Below are 21007 nucleotides of genomic sequence, written 5' to 3' on the forward strand. Positions count from 1 at the left end.
CTTCTGATCTCTGACCAGTCATTAGCTACTTTTATCTGCTGGGTTTCTTGGCGTTTCATTCTCCGTATACCTATTAGAAATCAACAGATGACTCAAGGGGAAATCACATGTAGTGTTTTGAACTTGCTCCTCTGTAATATCCTTCTTTCTAGATCTTTGCCTTACAAATTCCTGATGTTTTCATCATCCCCTGAACTACAGACTATCTCCACAGAATAGAGTAAGAATACTATTTTCTGTTTATATCCTATTTCTGTGCCATGATTCAACAGATGTCCTAAAAGGAGGGAAAGTTAGGTTGAGTGGAGAGTTATGTAGGTGTGGTCCTCTTCTAGGTCTCAATTCTGTAAGACCAGGGTATGCTTTGTCCAATTTTCACACTTTCCAGACTATAGGAAGATAGGCTAATTCAAATTCTGTCACCATGAGAACCAGTTTCAACTTAATATTCTCCCTCTATAACATTAAAGTTTATGTTCTTTTTATAATGTTCTTTATTTTGGCAGTTTTCTTTTGTATACTTGGGGATAAACAGACACATTATAATTATGAAGGACTTAAGATTATAATGAAAATTACAATGAGAATAATACCATAACCTTTTCTGGATCATTTTAAAAAAATATTTATTTTTAGGTGTAGTTGGACACAATTGCTTTTATTTTATTTATTTTTATGTGGTACTGAGGATCAAAACCAGGGCCTTGCATGTGCTAGGTGAGTATTCTACCACTGACTTACAACCCCAACCCCTTCTGGATCATTTTTTATATGTGAATATTTGCTTTTAAATCAGAACAAGATCCACAGTAACATAAGGCTTTTTGCCATTCTTCTATTTACTTAGTAATGCCTTTGTCCATATTTTTCTCATTTATACTAGAGTTTATCTACCCTCCTTAAAATAACTGTGATTTGGGGGTTTGGGTTTTAGCTCAGTGGTACAGCACATCATTAGCATCTACAAATCTCTGCTTGGCCCCCAGTGCCACAAAAATAAAAGAAAGAATTGTGACTTGTATTTGTTTAATAATTTAGAATTTGTAAACTGCCACCATATCCATTACAGTATTATCAGATTTAAAGAGATTTAGATTTGAACCCAGAATTTCAAAAAATAAATAAGTAAAAATAACAAAAAACTGTTGAAATTTAATATTTAAACAGTTTTACAGAAAAATACATATAACTCCTTTACCTTAGTAGACTACTTAAGCTCTTAATCATTTTATCTTCTTAGAACTTAGAAAAAGGAGACTATTGATTATGAAGAAATAACAGAATTGGTTTATTCTTTTTTTTCTTTATTGCCATGATATCTGCAACAGCAAGTCTTTTTATGGTTGCTCTTTTTATGCCTTACCTTAATGTCAGTCATGATTGTTAGGCAAACTGTGACACTGTTTGACACAGTACTTGAGATGGAAGTACCAGCTGTGCATGGAATTCTAATTTGCAATTTGAAAGTCATTAAAAGTGCTGATTTTTCTCTTGGGTTTCCATCCTGAAGGTATAATGCATGGTCCTTCGGACAAACTCATTTCTGTCAGCCTGAAAACTAAAAATTGTAATAATTGCACTTTTGTATTTTACAGTGTGTGGACCAGTTGACAAAGATCCAAACTGAATTACAAGAGACAGTGAAAGATTTAGCTAAAGGCAAAAAGAAGTACTTTGAGACTGAGCAGATGGCTCATGCAGTGCGAGAGAAAGCTGACATTGAGGCAAAGTATGTATTTTAATATTTCTGAGAAAATTATTATGCAGTTAAATGTTATTTTTGCTAATTAATACTTTGTTCTCTGTTTATATAGCATATAGATTTGTTCTTAGGTTGTGTTGGTTTCATTTGTTCTACATATGTTATGTACTTTAGGTCCCATTTTCATTTTATATTGACTGGTTTTTATCTGTTAAAGTGGCAAAGTAGGAATCTCTGACCTTTAAATTGAATATTTAGACAAGATAAATGAACATTGTACTTACAGACTTGAAAACTTATGGAGAGTCTAGTAAAAGTCATGATGATATCTGAAAGTAGGGTTTAAGAGCCTCATTTTATCATGCTAGACTCTAAAATTCAGTTATAGTTGAAATCCCTATGATATCTCAAGATGTCATTGAAGGAACAATAGCACATCAAGTGAACAAGAACACTGACCTCCTTTTAAAACCCTATCCCAAGCACTGTTTTTTATTGTACATGTAATTCTCATATTTCTACTTTTTAAAGTATGCTTTAACAATTTTGTCAATATTACTTTCAATATATGTGAATTATAGTCCTTTATTTTGAGACTTTTTTTTTTTAATTTTATTTTTATGTGGTGCTGAGGATTGAACCCAGTGCCTCATGCACACTAGGCAATTGGTCTACCTTAGAGCCACAACCCTAGCCTGAGCCTATTAAGGAAAGGAAGGACTGGCAATTGGTAATAGGAGATACCAATCAAGCGATAGAGATTTTTGCAATGACACTTTGAGGAAGTGTGATAAATATTTGTGGGGGGGGGAGGAACTGTGTTATAGAACTGAACTTAGGAGGCTTGTGATCAGGAGAGCTAAGACTTCTGTTAACAGTGCTGATTGTTGCAAAATCTAGGAGTCCAAACTCCTAGGCATGAAATCAGAAAGGTTTGGACAATTGTACAAATAGTCCAGCAAGGAGGGGGTTACCTCTAACATGTTCTATTGTTGTCATTGTTGAGACAGGGTCTCTCTGTGTTGCCCAGGCTGGGATCGAACTATTTATCCTCCCAACTCAGCTTCCTGAGTAGCTATTATTTATAGGTGTGTGGTAACACACCTAGCTTCCTAAAATGGCTTTTATCTGCAAGAAATTTAAGCAACTTCATCAGCATCTTGGGAAAATTCAGGGGTTCCTGGGAAGTTTATTTAGTATGATGGGTTGATGAATGAATACTCACTGAACACTTGATATTACAGTGTAACATTTAATATTTTTCTAATTTAAGTTTATTGTTTTTATTTTATTTTTTGAGCATTCAAATATTTCCCATGCATTCATGGAGTCACTGAATCCATCTTTCCAATAAGATCTGGAGGTTAGCAGATCTCAGTTGGGATTATTGTACCATTCTGGCTTTTAGGAACTTGTCTTTTAAACTCTGGGATTCTAGAACAGACAATTGACAGATTTGTAGAGCATCTACAAATGCCTAATTTAGCCATGGGTGGACTGTTCCTGAGAAGTGTGTATTTGACTAGGTCTATTTCACGGAACTGATCACAAGGAACTGCCTTCTCATGTGGCCAAATTCAAAGTGAGACATTTTACTTCAGTGTATAACTTCTCTGGAAAATTAATTCAACTACAGAGTAAAAAAATGGCTCTATGTCTTAATTCAGTTAATATTTATTTAGTCATTATATTGGGCACTATGGGTCACAGATAAGTTAGGTGCGCTTTTGTGCCTTCAAGGAATTTAGAGCGTATAATTTTAAAAAGTAACTTTATCATTTGTCTATTCATAGTAAACTCAAAGAAATTATCTACCTAAAGACACTCACCTAGTCACTAATTGCTTAGAGTAGTAATATGAAAACACTGTTATGAAAGCATAGAAAATGGAGAGATTACTATTGCCTGTTGATAAAGGAACCTTTATAGAAGAAGTGATGCTTGGGCAGATTCTTGGAAGAAGAATGAGTATGTTTTTTTCTAAGCAGAGGTGGGAAAATCAGGAAGGGGACTAAGCACTGAAGTAAATATAGTTTTGATGGATGCTATGATAGGCCCATTAGGAGAGACTACAGGAGGAAGAGGGTTAGTCTGAAGGAGATGGTAAGTTCCATTTTAGATATGTAAATTCTGAAGAGCCTGGGAGACACTGACATGGATATATTTGGGAGGTGATCAAATATCTGTTCTTATGTGAGAATTTGGCACTGATAATTGAATTCTGAAGGTTATAGGATGTCCATCAGTTATAGGGATGCAGTCATATATACAGTGAGATATGAATTTGAATTTGGAGACCCAAGGAACATTAACATTTGAAGGATAGATGGTAAAGACTAGTACACAGTATAGTTTTTTATTTGTATAGTGTGTGATTTTTAAAAATCCTTATTTTTTTTTAGATTGTCATCTTCAAGGACATTTTATTCTATTGTTAATACCTACCTAAATACCATACAAGAAGTGTATGCAGATTAGCAAATGAAGCAGACGCCATAAATTTAAATCTATAATTTATGTTGGACAATCCATGTGCAAGTCAGCCTATTTGGATAATGACTATTAAAAAAGGAGAAATGACGGTGCTTCAAGCACAGTCTTTCTTACCCTGACAGGTACTTTCAAATCTTAATATAGGTAATCTTAGCTTTCCTACATCAAAATGAATAGAAATATTATTAATAAAATAAAAAATTCCCATAAAATAAGAATACAATTAGGCAGGAAATAACAGAAATATCTTAGACCCAATTTTTTTTTTTTTTTAAAGCAGTGGGGAGGAGTTAGGAAACTGTATGTTCATCCGTGAATGTTTTCTCTCTTGTTAAAAATGCAAGAGGCAACTTTTGCTGTCCTCTTCACAGTGTCTGTGCACAGACTGGCTGCTTCACCTTCTAGTCCCAAATGGTCTGCAACTCTGCTTCATACTAAGAGGCATAGCTGCCCGTGCATGCATTGAACTCTCCCATGGCAATCACCATGACACTGCAGTTAAGACAAACATTTCAGCTTCAAAAAAATCATGGCTGTGGGAGTGTTGCTTGTTCCTTAGCATCTGTCTGTTGACTTTGTCTATATACTTATCTCTAGCCTTTAAGGAAAAGCAGCATACTACTGCTGACTGACAGGTTATGGTTCCCCTCCAAAACTTAGGCATCAAGGGAGATAGGTAAGAACACCAGAGTGGGAGAAGATTAAATAGAACAAAAGTTTACAGGACAGAGAGTCTTAAGGGCCTTCTTAGTAAGTTCAGATTACCTTTAGGAGGGAGGGGGCACACAGGCAGGCAAGAACCCAAACACAAATCATTTTTAATGAGGGGGGTAACAAAAGCAAGGACTTTCTAGAGCCCCTATAGATTGCATTCAGGTGTTGTACCACCTGACACACATAGCTCTGAGAACCTTGGTCTCCCAAGGTTGGTTGCCCTGGGGTTTCTCTGACCTTTTGTAAAAGAACTGAAGTGTGTGGAATTATATGATACTAGGAATAACATATAGTTTGATGACTCTTTTTTATTAGAATATACTAATATATTTTGATTTTTTCTTGGTCAAATTGTATTTTTAAGGGTATTTTAAATATGTTAATCCCAGTATTTTTATTTTCCTATAATATTAAATATATATAATATATAAATAAAGGCAAATAAGCATCACTTTTGACTTTTCATTTGTAAATTCACTTTAGAACAGTGTCTTGGAAAAGGGTTATTAATTTTTTTAGTAATTATAACATTTAGTAATCTTATTATGATATGATTTTATTAAACATTCTTTTCTATTTTTATATAGGTCTAAACTTAGTCTTTTTCAATCAAGAATCAGTTTACAGAAAGCAAGTGTAAAGGTAAGTTTTTGAGAGGTGTATTTCACAATTGAGAAACCTTACCTTATATTTTAAAAGTTTGGGTCTTTTGAGAATGGAAGTGGGGTTTTTCTACTTTAGAGAAGCATTTCAAAGTCATTAACCCAGTGAGGAACTTTCCTTCCCAGTGATGGGATTTTTCACCCAGGTGTGGACACTGGACATAGCTTGCTTCCCAAGACTGCTTGAGGGGTAGGTTTGGATGCGTTACAACTCACATAGTCTGTATATTTAACTCTTAGTCCAAGAGACAAAGTGCAGGGGCTTTCAGAAGCGCTGTAGAATCATTTCACTCAGACTTAGACCTCTGACCAGGCCTTCTGGGCTGGTGCAAGTGAGTTTTTCTGAGGGGCCCTCAAACTGGAGTACCTGTCAAGTAAGCTTAGAGACCAGAGTTTGTTGCCAGGCTCCCCACCAACAGGAAGTTCTTCTGACACATTTGGATTGTTGATTTTTAAAATACTAGTATCTAAAACCTCCAGATTTACCCATGTCTTCAAAAATAAGGAACCTTTATTTAGAACCTTTATTTTCCCATCTCAATAAACTCAAAAAAATATTTTTCAGTTCTGTAGAAAACTTTGGAATTATGTTAAGTATAAATAACAAAGGTTTAAAAATGTTTTCCCCATGTTTTCAGGTACTATTTCATTTCTTAATAGTGAAGTATAATTTTTACATACATGTAAATGTTTTCTCCACATTGTTATTTTTACTCTTGGTGGGGAGCCATTAATTGCTGTTTTTCCATACAGTATCAGTTTGCACTGATTTTTTTCCTTTTATTATTATGTTTTAGTTAAAAGCCCGGCGATCTGAGTGTAATTCCAAAGCTACCCACGCAAGGAATGATTATCTTCTTACACTAGCAGCAGCAAATGCACATCAGGATCGCTACTATCAAACAGATTTAGTTAACATTATGAAGGTAATACAGTTTTAATATCTGTGATAATTTTGTTTCATTAAAAACAAACAACCCATGAGCTGGGTGTTGTGTACATAGGATTGAGTATAGAATACTAACAAGGCTACTTTCTATTTCATTAGAATGTGCTCAATATTGGTGACCGACCTTTGTTTTCAAGTAATTTGGAATTAATTTTTAATGTTTAAAGCCAATTCACAGTAAAGGATTGCATTATTCCTTAGACATAGATGATATTTGCTAAATAGTGATTATTGATATATAAAAGATAAGATTGACATATAAAGTGTGACATAATTCTTAAGCTGGGAAACTGCTTCTGAGCTATTTCCTGAGACTCAGGTCTTTAGACTCAGTAAAATATTGAAGCTAGATAGAATCTTCAAGTACCTTCTGAATTATCAGAGAAAGGCTGGTATTTCAGCATAGTTTTATTTTTTGTTAGGTTGTACTGTTATTTGTTATTTTCTGCAAAATATTTTTTTAAAAACAGGTTTTACAAAAAAAGTATATAGTATGAAAATATTTTTATAAAAAGGTGTGCTTTATATTTTTATAGTGTATTGTTTAAGAAAGTCTGAATTACTTATTAACCAGAATTTTGGCTATTTTTTGTTTTTAAAAAAACTTGGATTTTCTCCAAGTGCCATGGATTTTCTCCAAGTGCCATGATTTATCTTTAGTAGGTGAAATTATGCATTAATATTTGATGATTTTTGAGTTGAACAAACAAAAAATGCTGGTGGTTATATGAAGATGTCTTCTACTCTGGGTTTTACTCTGAAATACTGAAGATTGGATTACAATTTGTATATCCTGATCTTTCCTCATCTATACTACCTGTATTTATTTTGAACTTTCACAGAAGTAAAGGAAAGGGGGAAGGGGAGGAGAAGAAAACCATTTTAACCCACTGCCAGGCTGCCTCTACTTGCAGGCAGACAGACTCCACTTTGGATTGCATCTCCTTCTTTCCTGTTTTCTTAAGAACCCAAACATTGGATTATTCTATCTTTCTCTTATATTTTCAACACACCACTCTTAAATGTATAGTTCTTAATGACTCTTCAACACATGTATTGCTATAGTTAAATTGCTTGTTTTAGGAAATCAGCAATTAAAAATGGGGTTACAACTGGCGCAGGCAGTCTTTTTACTACAGAGGCTCTGGGAAAAGAGATCAGCTTTATCCAGAAATTACAAGTTCCTTGTTTGAAAGTAAAGATGGAACATTTCCTGAGACCTCTAGCAAAAGGCAGGAATGTTGGAGGATGTCAAACTGGACTAAGAAGTAACTTGTTGCAAAATTTCTTCTTTCCGGGCCTGAGGTTGTAGTTCAGTGGTAGAGTGCTTGCCAAATACTTGTGAGGCACTGGGTTCGATAAAAATAAATAAACAAAATAAAGGTATTGTGTCCATCTCAAACAAAAAAAAAAAAAAAAATTTTTTTTTTTAAATTTCTTCTTTCCTTTTTGTTTATTGCCTGAAATCCCCTTTTCTGCCATTTGTCCTGTTGCAACTTCTGCTGGTTAGAACATAGGTTAGAATAATGAGACAGGAAATTATTTTATATCCAGATGAGAACTCTATGTGCCTTTCCCCAAAGAGTATTGGACATAGAGGTTAAATGTTTTAGCATCTTATTATAGTGCTTCAGACTTACCTGAGAATTGGCCTCTCATTCATTCTAGCATGACTGCTTTAGGAAAATGTATTGTTTCAAACAATATATTTACTGAAGATGATTTTTTGCACAGCATTTGATTCCCTATATCCTGTATATGTCTACCATTAGATCAAAGCTGATAATCTACAAATTAAGTATCCCTTATCTGAAATGCTTGGGACCAGAAGTGTTTCAGATTTTAGATTTTTGGATTAGAGATGCTCAGTCTTTATAACAATTTTTTTGTCCCAGTGAATATTTATTTTTAGAGCAGCAAGGGCTATATTCAAAGCACAAAATGGACCCCTGTTACATTTTTCTTCTGTCAATTTCTACTTTCCATTTCTGTGGAAAAAAATGGACAAGATATCTCCAACTGCTTCTTTCTGAGAGAGGAAGAAGTTGGTGGGGAGTGACCTGAAGTCTTTATTCTCTATCAGGTGGGGCGTGGACAGTTAAGGGTATTCAGCATCAGGGTAATCCAGAGGTCCATGGTTGCCATTGGTGGGTAACTGGACAAGGTATACATAGGGTAGGATCATGCTAGGATAATAGTAAACAAGATAGCATTACTAATAATAGTAATAATAATAATATTATTACTAATAATAATATTATTATTATTACTAATAATAATGCTATTATTAGTAATAGCATTACTAATAATAGTAAACAAAGCATTACTTTTTTGTAAACAATTAGCACAAAAGCAGTTAGTATTTCTGCCAGTCTCTGAAAACCATGAAGACAGTAACTCATTAAACCTTAAGGTGTATTGAGGTGTCTTACACCCAGACAAAGCAGGTTCCTGCTCAGGAGATGTGAGCCACCTGGGAAAATAAAATGTCTGAAATAATCAGTAAGAAATGCAGAGCTAAAGGTTAGAGTTTAAAAAGTGGAGCATCTGATGGGTCTTCCAGTCTTGATAGGAGCTGGAACTGGACAACTGAAAAAGGGGGAATACATCAAGGGCAGGGATAAGGTTTTAATGGGAGGAGTCTTATTTGGTGCTTCCTTCTTGGTGTGGTAGGTCTTGCAGTAAACAGGTTGATTGGTATTTGACAATCTGCACCTATCTTCCAGAGGCTGTCTGGCTCCAGCAAGTCACTCCCCTCTCCAGAGCTGAGTTAGAACTTGAGCAGTAGGTTAGGCAGGGGGCCATGTAATCAAGCATTCTCAAACCAGTGGATTCGTACTGGGAGTTCCTGATACCAGGCTTCCCTGCCTAATGGCTCCACCACTGCTCAGTTTATCCATGGCTCATAGATGGCTCTTGGCAAAGGTGGGATCTAACGTTCCATTGATTTGTAAGTGGAGGCCGTTTAAGACTTTAGAAACATTAGCAGAGTTGTTAGAAACATAGACAGCATTTAGTTGCTAAACTCTGTCACATTTAATATGCTTAATGCCAGTTTTTATTTTTCATCCAACAAGAAGCCATGACTTTTTAAATGCTAGAAACAGTACAAATTTCAAACCAAGATGTAGTTACCCTTTTGAAACACCAGAAAAAGGTTCTGGCTTTCAGATATATACATTGTTAATTCTATTGTAGCATTTCCTTGCTTATAAGATTCTTAACTGTTATTCTCCAGGGCTCAGACCGCATTTTCTCTTAACACATTTGCTTGTGACATGACCAATTCTGTATCCTTAGCTTCCTTACTTGTTTCATTAACCTCTTCCTCTTCACTCTTTTCTTGTACCAGTTGGAGTCTGTGTGTTTTTTTCAGTGTTTGAGAAAGCTTCACCTTGAACTGTGAATTTCTCAGCAGCTGCTAAATGTGCTTGCCGAGGTAAAACTTCAATCTTGGCTTTCCCAAAAACTATATAGGTATCTGAATCTGGACTCTTACAGACATCTGGTTTTGTGATGACAAAGAGGATATTCTTAGATATTTTGGGATATTCATTCTAATAACCCAGCCTATCAAAGACCCAGTTTGGACATAGATTTCTGTGCCTTCTTTTCACTTTCTGTTTTGCTTTGCTGACTGATTCTTCATCGATAGCATTTAGTTTTTATAATGGCACAGGTGTCCCCTACCATGAATATTTTAAAATGAGCTAATATTAGCTTAAACAGCAGCAAAACTAAAATCTTAGTCTGAGGGTAGCTTCAGTGATAAGAGTGTGCACCAAGAATGTAGAAAGCCCTGGGTTGAATCCTAGCACCACTTAAGCAAACAAACAACCCATTTTGTTTTGTGGTATAGGGAATCAAACCCATGGTCCCATGCATGCTAGGTAAGTGCTTTACTACCAAGCTATATCTCTAACCCAAATCCTATGTTTTCAAAATTGAATCTACACCAAAAGAAGATGTCCTTCAATAAACCAGGAAAAAATACCTTATTTGGGGGACCTGTGCTCTGCCAAAAACAAAGAGAAAGTTAATGAACCTGACCAACTGTCAGATTATTAGGTGTTCTTGAACTTCTTTTGAAGTCCCCATGCTTGTTTTTAATCAGCATTAGGTAGATTATGCTTCTAATTTTTCGTTTCATGAAACATTTTAGAGTATTGATTTAATATAGAGGCAGAAGATCCTTAAAAATGTAGTGTGACTAACTTATTTCTTCCTCAGGCTAATTCTGTGGGTCTGCAGTATTGGAAAACTCCCATCCATCACTCTATTGGCTTCCATCACTGAATTGACCACAGTTTTGGGGTACCTTATTTAGAAATGCTTATTGTTCTGAGTAGATGTTAAGGTGATAATGCCCTAGTTAGAATCTTTTTAAAAATTATATGGACAGTTTAGAAGCAGAGGATTTTGTATTGAAGACTTAAGTACCAGAGTTTTTTCTATTGCAAAGCTGATCTTTGGTCTTGGCTTTGGAACATATTTCATCTCCTTCTGCCCTCTTAGGCACCAAAACAATTGATTATTCTATTTTCTCCATATAGTTCTTAAATTCTGCTGCTATATTGACAATTGTTGGGATCTTGATGATGATACCTCATCATGTCTGTCTTGGAGTTACACGTCACTAGTTGCCCTCTGTCTGATGCTAGCAAGTTGTCCTGAGATCTCCTTTTGCCGTCTCCTCTCTGGATCTTCAGCTTTTTGTATCATATGTCTTTTTTTTTTTCTTAGTACCTTCTTGAGAAAGGTATAGAAAGTAAGCTTTTTTGAGGTGCTGTATCTATGACAATGTCATTATTCTGTGCTTATAGTTGGGTATACAGTTAAAGGTTGAAAACTGTTTTTGCAAATGTCGGAATCCATAATCCATTGTTTTCCTGTTTCCTATATGGCTTGAGAACTCAGAGCCATCCTGGTTCTTGGATTCTTGTATCTGATTTCATTTTTTGCTTTTCGTTTTTAGAAATTATGGACTATTCTTAGTATACCCTTGGATTTCTTGGATTACTTCTTCCCTTTGTTTTTCTCTTTCTGGAACTCCTTCTATTAATATGTTGAGTCTCCTGGTCTGGTTTTTAAAATTTCTTTTCTCTCTTATTTTCCATTTTTGTTATTATGCTCTATTCCTGAGAAAATTCTTCAACTATTTTATTGAACGTTTAACTTTTTAAAAATAGTTTTATTGTCTAATTATTCCTTTTTGTTCCCTAAATCTTCCTTTTTTATACAAGGTTTCTAAGGAATATGACTATATATTGACTTTTTAAACTCCAGTGCTATCAGTAATACAGTTAACTTTCAAGTTACTTCTGCTTGTGTATGCTTATATGGTATCTGTCTTAGTTTGAGGTAGGATTTGTCAAATTGGAGCTTCACTGTAGGTAATCTGGTAGACCATTTATGGGGGAAGCCCCAGTATTAATATTCTTAGCTGGTTCCTCTTGAACTTCTTTTGAAGTCCCCATGCTTGTTTTTAATCAGCATTAGGTAGATTATGCTTCTAATTTTTCGTTTCATGAAACATTTTAGAGTATTGATTTAATATAGAGGCAGAAGATCCTTAAAAATGTAGTGTGACTAACTTATTTCTTCCTCAGGCTAATTCTGTGGGTCTGCAGTATTGGAAAACTCCCATCCATCACTCTATTGGCTTCCATCACTGAATTGACCACAGTTTTGGGGTACCTTATTTAGAAATGCTTATTGTTCTGAGTANTCACCCTACCCCCCTGCCCAGTATACACACCCTCCCTGTGCTGTCTTCTGAAGTCACTTCTTCAGATCTCTTTCCTTGGGTTGTTTTCTGAAGAACACTTCCCTGACCTGGTTACTCCTCCCAACCATGAAAATGGTTTATCTCATCTTTGTAGCACTTAGTATAGTTGCAGTTTACTTAGATCTATCACTACGTGATGAGTACCTTGTCTCCCATTTACCTATACTTTCCATAAGGATAGTGGTTGTTTGTTTTATTAGAGATTTTATCCTTTCTACCTAGTTCAGTATATTTTTAATGCATGAGAAATGTTTGTGAACATTTGAACATACTGAACAAATGAATGAATAACCAATCTTGTTTTAATCCTCACGTGATAAATCATTTACTTCGTAAATGAAGAAATTAGATAAAGCTTGAATTCAAATCTGGCAAGTCTAATAGAAGGGCTGGTGTCACTAATTCTTTACATGATGCTGTTTCTTTGGACTTATTTCTTCTTTTTTTTTGTTAAATGGAACATTGTCTTCCTCTTTTGGCTTCCATAAGGAGCCATGAGATGATGAAAGTGTTTTTGTTCATTTTGAAGCGTGGTATACAAGTTACATTATTTTTTTAAATAACAGAAGTTCTAGCCGGGCCTTGTGGCACATGCCTGAATCTCAGTGACTTAGGCTGAGGCAGAAGGGTTGCCAAGTTTTAGGCCAGCCTTGGCAATTTTATTTATTTATTTATTTATTTATTTATTTATTTATTTTTACAGCATATTTGAATACTTTATTAAGCACACTGGGATAACGAATAAGGTGGAGAAAAAGTATAAGCTTCATCTTTACAATTCTGTTGGTGAGGACAGTCAATTAAAATAATCATTGTGTAGTGTTATAAAATCAAAAACACAGGGATTTTTGTCAAATGGCTAAAATATAGATATTAGCCCTTAAACTTGTATGATATTTTTGGAGAATTTTTAGCTAGATTCATTCCTCAGTGACTTGCAATACCCTGGTATGATTATTAGGGCAATATTACAATTACTATGAGAAGAGAACTTGATACTTGAATAAGTTCAAAAGATGACATAGCAAACAATGAAGACTAGAGAGAAGCTGAATTTCATGATTTTACATTTATGTTCCCAGTTTTAAATGACATTGATTTCCATCTTTAATTTCATTTTGTGTGAAAATTGTGAGAATTCAAGATTCTGTATAAAGTTATGTGTATGATTTTCACCTTTGCTCACTGAAGCTTGCAAAAAGCACAAGGACACAAAAAGACTGAAGGGTGGGTAAAGAGAAAGCTTGGGGAAATCAAAGGTTGAAAGTCGAATGCTAAATAGATAAAAGGTTGAGGAAGAAGAAAAATGTCAGAGAGCTAATGTATTACAATTTTCAAACTAAGATATAATATTCAAGTCCTGATTTAAGAAGCTAAAGAACACTGGTAGACCTACCCAAGTTCCATATATGCTGAATGTTTGTTTGTTTAACATACACAATGGTCCATTTAATCAATAATTTACTTACAGCTTTCAAACATTGGCAGTTTGGAGACCATGTGACTCCTATTGAATACCTCAAACCTTTGTTAGTTAACATCTTTTGTCCCTTCCTCTAATGCTTCTCTTCCAACATCGCTATACAGTGTTCTAATCATGACCAGATATTCTAAACACTGTCATTGTTTAGAGACTCAGGCACAGCATATCTATACCTCCTGGTAGCAGGTAATCCTCAGCCATACCAGTGCTTTCTTAATTGCCATTCCCAAACAAATAATCTCTAGGGAATTCTATTTTGGCATAATAAATGTATTTATGGGTTCCTTTTACTTCTTCCAGTAAATGCTGAATATGAAACCAGCCTTGGCAATTTAGACCCTGCGTCAAAATAAAAGGGCTGGGGATGTGGTTTAGTGTTAGAGTACTATGGGTTCGATCCCCAGTATGCAAAATAAATAAAAGAAATTCTAGTATATTTTAGATAACTCTTGTTTTCTTTTGTTTGTTTTGTTTGTGGGAAGGAGAGTGTAAAAGAGACTTCAGTGCTTGGGAGTGAGAATGGAGCAACTATTTAGGTGCCTAGCATTATAAGATACTACAAGTGCTTTAAAAACCATTATTTATTTAGTTTTTATAATATATTTCCTAATAAATTTATTTATTAAACTTATTTAACAGATCAACCTCAGAGACTCAGTGACATCCAGTTATTATATTATAGCCAGGACTTAAGGTCTCGGTGTTCTTTCCTAGACACTCTGGTGTTTTCTTACTCCCATACCATTCCTTGTTAGTAAAAAATAATATAATAAGCAGTAGTATATAGTGAATATAGTAGTATATAGTGAATATCATGAATTCTGAGAGAATTATAGAATAAAATTATTTGTTGAACATTGCACATTCTCTCCTGTTCTAAATATTCTTAAAATGATGATCATGTCTCTATCTAAATATAAATATTTGGACAGCTTCCCCAAGGCATACTTTTTATTCCTTAAGCAACCATTGATTAGAACAGATACTAAATATATATTGCTCTGTGTCTGTATATTGTCAGGCTAGTGTTCTTTTTTTTTTTTAACTTCAAAGTAAAATAAATAAAAATCTATTGCTAAACCATGGACCTGAGATAACCAGTTTAATCAGATCTATAGAGAGCAACTTAACTGGCTGCTGGAAAATGAGATAGTTGTTCCTTAAATGTTCTTTTGAATAACATGATCTTATAAAATATTTTTCTTTTTAAGAGTTCATACAATATTTTCTTTGTGGTTTGGATGAAGAAAAATAAGGCACAGTACATCAGAGTAGAAAAGATAGCATTAGTCAGTCTAATGAAAGACTTTAAAAGCTTAATAATATTGGGAGCTTATTTCTAGACAAATGTTTTTTGTTCTCATTGAAAGTTAAACATGTCTGGACTAGTTGATAATTGGGCAAAGTAATTAAAAACTTTATCTGACATATAATATCTAGAAAATATGATAATTTGGCGTATCTTTTGCAGACTCTTTGGGGGGAGTAGTCAATAAAGAGAAAAATATTATTGGTGTTCAAGTCCCTTTTCTGGCTTTTCTAGCTAAGCATTAATTATTCCAAAAAGTCTTCCTCATTCATATTTAGATTGTATAGCTCTCATCTTTTTTATTTTGAGTTCTGGCTTTTCTGGTATCTCTGCCATCTCTAGCTGGTATACTTCTCTTTCATCTAGTAATACTTTTTCACTTAATGAATTAGCATGGAAGTCCCCAGATTTCAAACTTGGCTTTCTGCTTCTCTTGTTTTACATCCTTTTTGAAAGTCCCTTTTCTTAGGGAGAATAATCATTTGCCCAGTTTCTGCTAATACTATACAGTTCTTAAATATGTCTGCAATCTTATCCTTAACATTATCCATATTTATTATGCTTTATCCATCTGTGGCAGAAACTTTTCTAAATTAGAAGCAGTTCATTTCCTCCCCCCCCCTCCCCATGGTTTCCACCAGTAATCACCCCATCCTAGGAATCAGGTGATGAGTACTCTCAATCTAGCTTCCAGGGCTTAGAAACTGTAATGTCCAATAATGGCAGTCCTTAGGTACATTGTGACTATGTAAGTTAGTTAAAAATGAATAAATTTTGGGCCCAAGGAGGGCGAAGCCGTGGGATTAGGTTGAGGGGGCAGGCCCAAGTGTGGACGAGGCCAGGTGGCTGTTTTGAGGCCCTACTGTCTCTTGGCATTTGCCTCTTCAGTCCTGTCATCTCTGCAGCTATCACTACTAGAGGATCGTCTGCCCTTTGCTGCAGACAGACAGGCACACACACACACACACACACACACAGCAAGTAGTAGTTGAATAGGAGAAGAATGGCGTTGAAACAGATTTCCAGCAACAAGTGCTTTGGGGTATTGCAGAACATTTTGAACATGACAGTGTTGATCTGAACTGCAAAAGGAAATTTTCTGTCTACTTACCACCAAAGGCAGAAAGTAGAAAGTGCCCTGTACTACATTGGTTGCCTGGTTTAATTTGCACAGAACAATTTTATATCAAAATCTCGTTATTATCAGGCTGCCTCAGAACACAGCCTTATCATTTGTTCCCAGATACCAGCCCTCATAGCTGTAATACTAAAGGAGAAGATGGAGAGCTGGGGTGTCCGCACTGTTGGCTGGGTTTTATGTGAATATCACTGAAGATTCTTGGAAAAGTAACTACAGAATGTACTCTTAGGTAACGAAGAAGCTTCCCAAATCATAAATACCAGTTTTTCAGTGGACCCCCCAGTGGATGTCTATTTCTGGCCACTTTATGGGAGGTCAAGGAGCTCTAATTTGTCCTTTGAAAAATCCCGGAAAATACAAAACTGTGTCAGCATTTGCTCCAGTTTGCAACCCAGTGCTGTGTCCATGGAGCACAAAAACCTTTAGTAAATATTTGGGAACAGATCAAAATAAAGGAAAGGAATATGATGCAACCCATCTTGTGAAGTCCTGTCCAGGTTCTCAGTTGGACAAGGGAAAAATGACCAGTTTCTTCTAGATGGACATTTACTCCCTGATGATTTCATAGCTGCCTATATAGAAAAGAAAATTTCTATTGTTTGTAGATGATAGGAGGGCTATGATCATAGCTACTACTCCATTGCAACCTTTATAATCAATCATTATGCAAAATACCTGAATGCATGAAAAACTTCTGATAAGAGAATCTCTTCAGGATTATAAAAGTTATAATAAACAGAATTGCTGAGGAAAAACATTTTGAAACATTGGATTTCATGGTGCCAAAAGAACTTCATTCTACACTTGAATCTCCTGAATAAATATATAAAATCTGAAAAAAAAGAATAAATTTTAAAATTCTTTTTACTGTCACAGTAGCCATAGTTTAAGTGTTCAGAAACCAATGTGGCTAGTGACTACCATATTGGACTGTGCATATGTATTTTCATTGTCTCAGAGCACTACTGGACAACAGTGCTCTGGAGCTTAGTTTTTACTTGTTTTTCTTCCATTGTGACTTCTTCTGTCCACTATCAACCCTACTGACCATTTTTCTTGATAACTACAGCTATAATTACATTCTGTTATTTCAGGAGTAATTCCATTTTCACTTGTACTCTAGACCTTTATTTATACCTTATAATAGAACAGAAGTTGGAAAACATTTTCTATAAAGGGCCAGATAATATATATTTTAGGTTTCTGTGTAGTAACCACTCAACTCTGCATTTGAGTTTTTACTTGGTGATAGGCGCTTGATGATACAAAAATGAATTGGATATGATCCATGCCATCAGTGAGCCACAAATAAGAAGGTTATGATTCTCTGGAGCAGCTCTCCAGGGGCTTATGGAATATGATACAGTAGATCCTTTTCCTGCTATGTTGATCATATTATGCTTGGCTCCCTGAGACACAAAGAGAGTCTTTTGCCAGTCTTATCAAACTTCAAAAACAGTTGTTTTAAGATATTTTTAGAAGTCAAATATTTTCAGACTCCTATATGGAATCTTTATACATAAAGCAGATGAAGGGGAAAGCTATTTGGTTGTAAAACTTGAGAGCTTGTTCCTCTTTGTGTGTGTTTCCCACTCCTCTCACCTGCCTGTGCCACTTCCCTTACTTCTTTCTGTGGTTCCTGAGGTGTTGTGCTGAATACTACAGTTCCTTGAAATATAGTTTGGAAACAAATGTTCTAAAAAAGGATATTCCAACTAACAAATTTCTTGTAAAATTTTAAGTTTTATCTAGATGATCTTCATTCTAGAGTTTACCAATTAATCTTTTAAAAATGTAGATTAGAACCTAGTAATCTATACCCTGCAGTGGCCAGTTCATCAGAACAGGCTTAGACATTGTAGCTTGACTCTGAGTTGAGTATCTTTGCTGGAGAATCAACAGTGAGTGAGGGATACTGAAGCTGAGCATTCATAGAACTATTTAAGAGAAGCATATAGAGCTGGGGTTGTAGTTCAGTGGCAGAGCACTTGCCTAGCACATGTGAGGCACTGGGTTCAATCCTTAGCACCGCATAAAAATAATTAAAGGTATTGTATCCATCAAAAAGAGTAATATATAGGGTGACAAGAGTAAGAACTTCGAAGAAATTAACTTGTTTTAAAAAATCTGTTTTGGAGAAGTATAGTTAACATATAATAAAATGCAGTGGTATGTCAAATCCATTTCATGCATTCCCACTTTGAATCTCTTACTTCCTGTGTTACTACCAGCTAGAGAAAACTCTTAAAGGGCTAGTGTGATTATGTTAAACCTACCCAGATAATCTTTTTTTTCTTGCCATTTATGATAACACAATCACAAGAATGATATCTCATCATATTCACTATGTTTTTTTGTGTGAATCTGACTACTCTATGTATCTCATATAAGTAGAATTATGATTTATCCTTTTGTGTCTGACTTATTTCACTTAGCATAATGTTTTCAAGGTTCATCCATGTTGTAGTATATGTCAGAATTTCATTATTTTATAAGGCCGAATAATATTCCATTGTATTTACATACCATGTGTTATTTATTTATCCACTGATAAATGTGCGTTCCTTCTGCCTTTTAGCTATCGTGAAAAATGCTGTATGAGCATGGAATACGTATTTTGAGTTCCGATTTTCAGTTCTTTATACACACACACACACACACACACATATGTATTTTTTGGTAGTGGGAATTGAACCCAAGAGTTCATGTTGTAGCATGTATTACTATTTATTCCTTTTTATGATTGAATAATGATATACCATGTTTTATTTACCCATTAATTAGTTGGTTAACATTTGGATTATTTTTACTTATTAACTATTACCTATCTGTCTCTTTATTCTCATCTCAGATCTCTCCCTTTACTCTTTACCCTTCAATGAGTGACTCTTTTTAGTTTCTCAACCATACCAATCTCTTTCCTATACCAGTGCCTCCTCACTATCACATTCACTTTTTTTAATTAACTTTTATTTGTTCTAATTAGTCATACATAACAGTATAATGCATTTTGATGCATCATACATAAATGGAGTATAACTTCTCATTCGTCTGTTGTGCATGATGTAGAGTCACACATCTACATCAGGTCATGTAATTACATTAGGTCATGTAATCATATGTGCACATAGGGTAATAATGTCCAATTCATTCTACTGTCATTCACATTCACTTTCTTAACTCCTGCATTTTCCTGTAGTGCTGGGAATCTAACCCAGGTCATTACATACACTAGGCACACTTTCTTAAGTCTTAGGGTTCACACATAGTTCTAACCTATTTCTGTAGGAAAGCCTTCCTCAAACTATATTAAATACATTCCTCTATTTTATATTCTCCTAGCATCAGGTTTTTTAATACTCTTCTTAACTTGTAATTGTATACTTGATTATATTTTTTTTGTTTTACCTCCTGCCCTTAGTATGCTACAAATTCTTAAAAACAAAATTGTGTGTTTTCTGCTTACAGCTGTATTGCTTGAGCTTAGCATAGTACCAACATATGTATCTGTTAAGTATATTAATGCATGAAATCTATTTGTGGTGAAACCTATCAACAGTACAGAGTTTTCATCTAATCCACGTTCTGTTAAATCTTGTTCACAATCAAATATAACATACTGCCTAAAGAAGAAAAGTTTTAAAGTAAGGCAAGTTTTGTTTGATTCCTGATTTTATCACTTAAATAGTTTTGTGAACATAGGCAAATTATTTCCCTTCTGAAAGCCTCAGATAACTAGTATATAATATGAAGCTGCTAGTAAGTATCCTAGTTGCTTTGGGAGTATTCAGGGAGGTAAAGTATAGTAAGCATTTCTACCTTGACCCGGTATACAGTAAGCACACAATAAATGTAAAAGTTATTATTATCATATTATTATTATAAGGTGCTTAGACATTGATGAATTCAGAAACTTCGTTGAGAGTCTACTAGTACCTGGTACTCTTCTGAATATTTAAGATATACCAGTTAAACAAAGACAGACTTAATAAAAAGTACACATGGAATCACTCTGTATATGTCAGGTGCTCATCTAAACTACTTACTTTCATTAATCTACCAATTTTCTGTGAATAGATACTATTATCATTATCCCTATTTTTATCAAAGAAGTAATTGAAACAAAAAAAGATAAGTATCTTGCCCAGGTTACACAGGCAGGCAGGCAGTGACACAGCTGAACCATGGATTAAACCAGCCTACCTCCCATGTACTTTCTTCTAACCACTTTGCAGTACTACATTTTGTCCAGGGTCATTTCCACTAATGCCTGATGAATGAGGATATTTCATTTCTTTGGCAGATCTACAGTCTAGTAACTTTAAATATTTAAAAAATAAATGAAGCCAGGCATAGTGTACACGCTTGTCATATTAGAGACTCTGGAGGCTGAGGCTGAAGGATTGCAAGTTCAAGGCCAGCCTCAGCAACTCCATGAGACCCCAGCAACTTAGCAAGACCCTGTCTCAAAATAAAAGTTAAAAATAATTGTGGAATTATGGATGTGGCTCAGTGGTTAAGTGCCCCTGAGTTTAGGCCCCAGCACAAAGATAGATAGATAGATAGATAGATAGATAGATAGATAGATAGATAGATAGATAGGGTCCATTATGGTCTCATTTTGTTTTGACTTTTATTTAATCTATGATGACTCCTGATGATTACCTCCACCTTTTTACATTGTGAAGGTATTTGTTCAATCATCTTTTCCAGAAGTTGATAGGAAGTCATGTTATCTCTGTCATTTTTATGTAAGGCACATTTTT

General features: G+C 34.8%; 1 protein-coding gene and 1 pseudogene across 7 annotated transcripts in view; both read left to right on the plus strand.

The window, feature by feature from the left end:
• Window positions 1–21007, plus strand: part of Fchsd2 (FCH and double SH3 domains 2) — a 245351-nt gene that overhangs the window by 119772 nt on the left and 104572 nt on the right. For all 7 annotated transcript variants that reach the window (XM_048788107.1, XM_048788106.1, XM_015477460.1 and 4 more), the window contains 3 exons: window positions 1596–1729; window positions 5497–5551; window positions 6369–6497. In XM_048788107.1, the coding sequence (XP_048644064.1) occupies window positions 1596–1729; window positions 5497–5551; window positions 6369–6497 (318 nt within the window). The remainder of the gene's footprint in view (window positions 1–1595; window positions 1730–5496; window positions 5552–6368; window positions 6498–21007) is intronic.
• LOC125612020 lies at window positions 13772–20631 on the plus strand (annotated as a pseudogene).

Source organism: Marmota marmota, unplaced genomic scaffold, assembly GCF_001458135.2.
Source record: "Marmota marmota marmota unplaced genomic scaffold, marMar, whole genome shotgun sequence".
Classification (NCBI taxonomy): domain Eukaryota; kingdom Metazoa; phylum Chordata; class Mammalia; order Rodentia; family Sciuridae; genus Marmota; species Marmota marmota.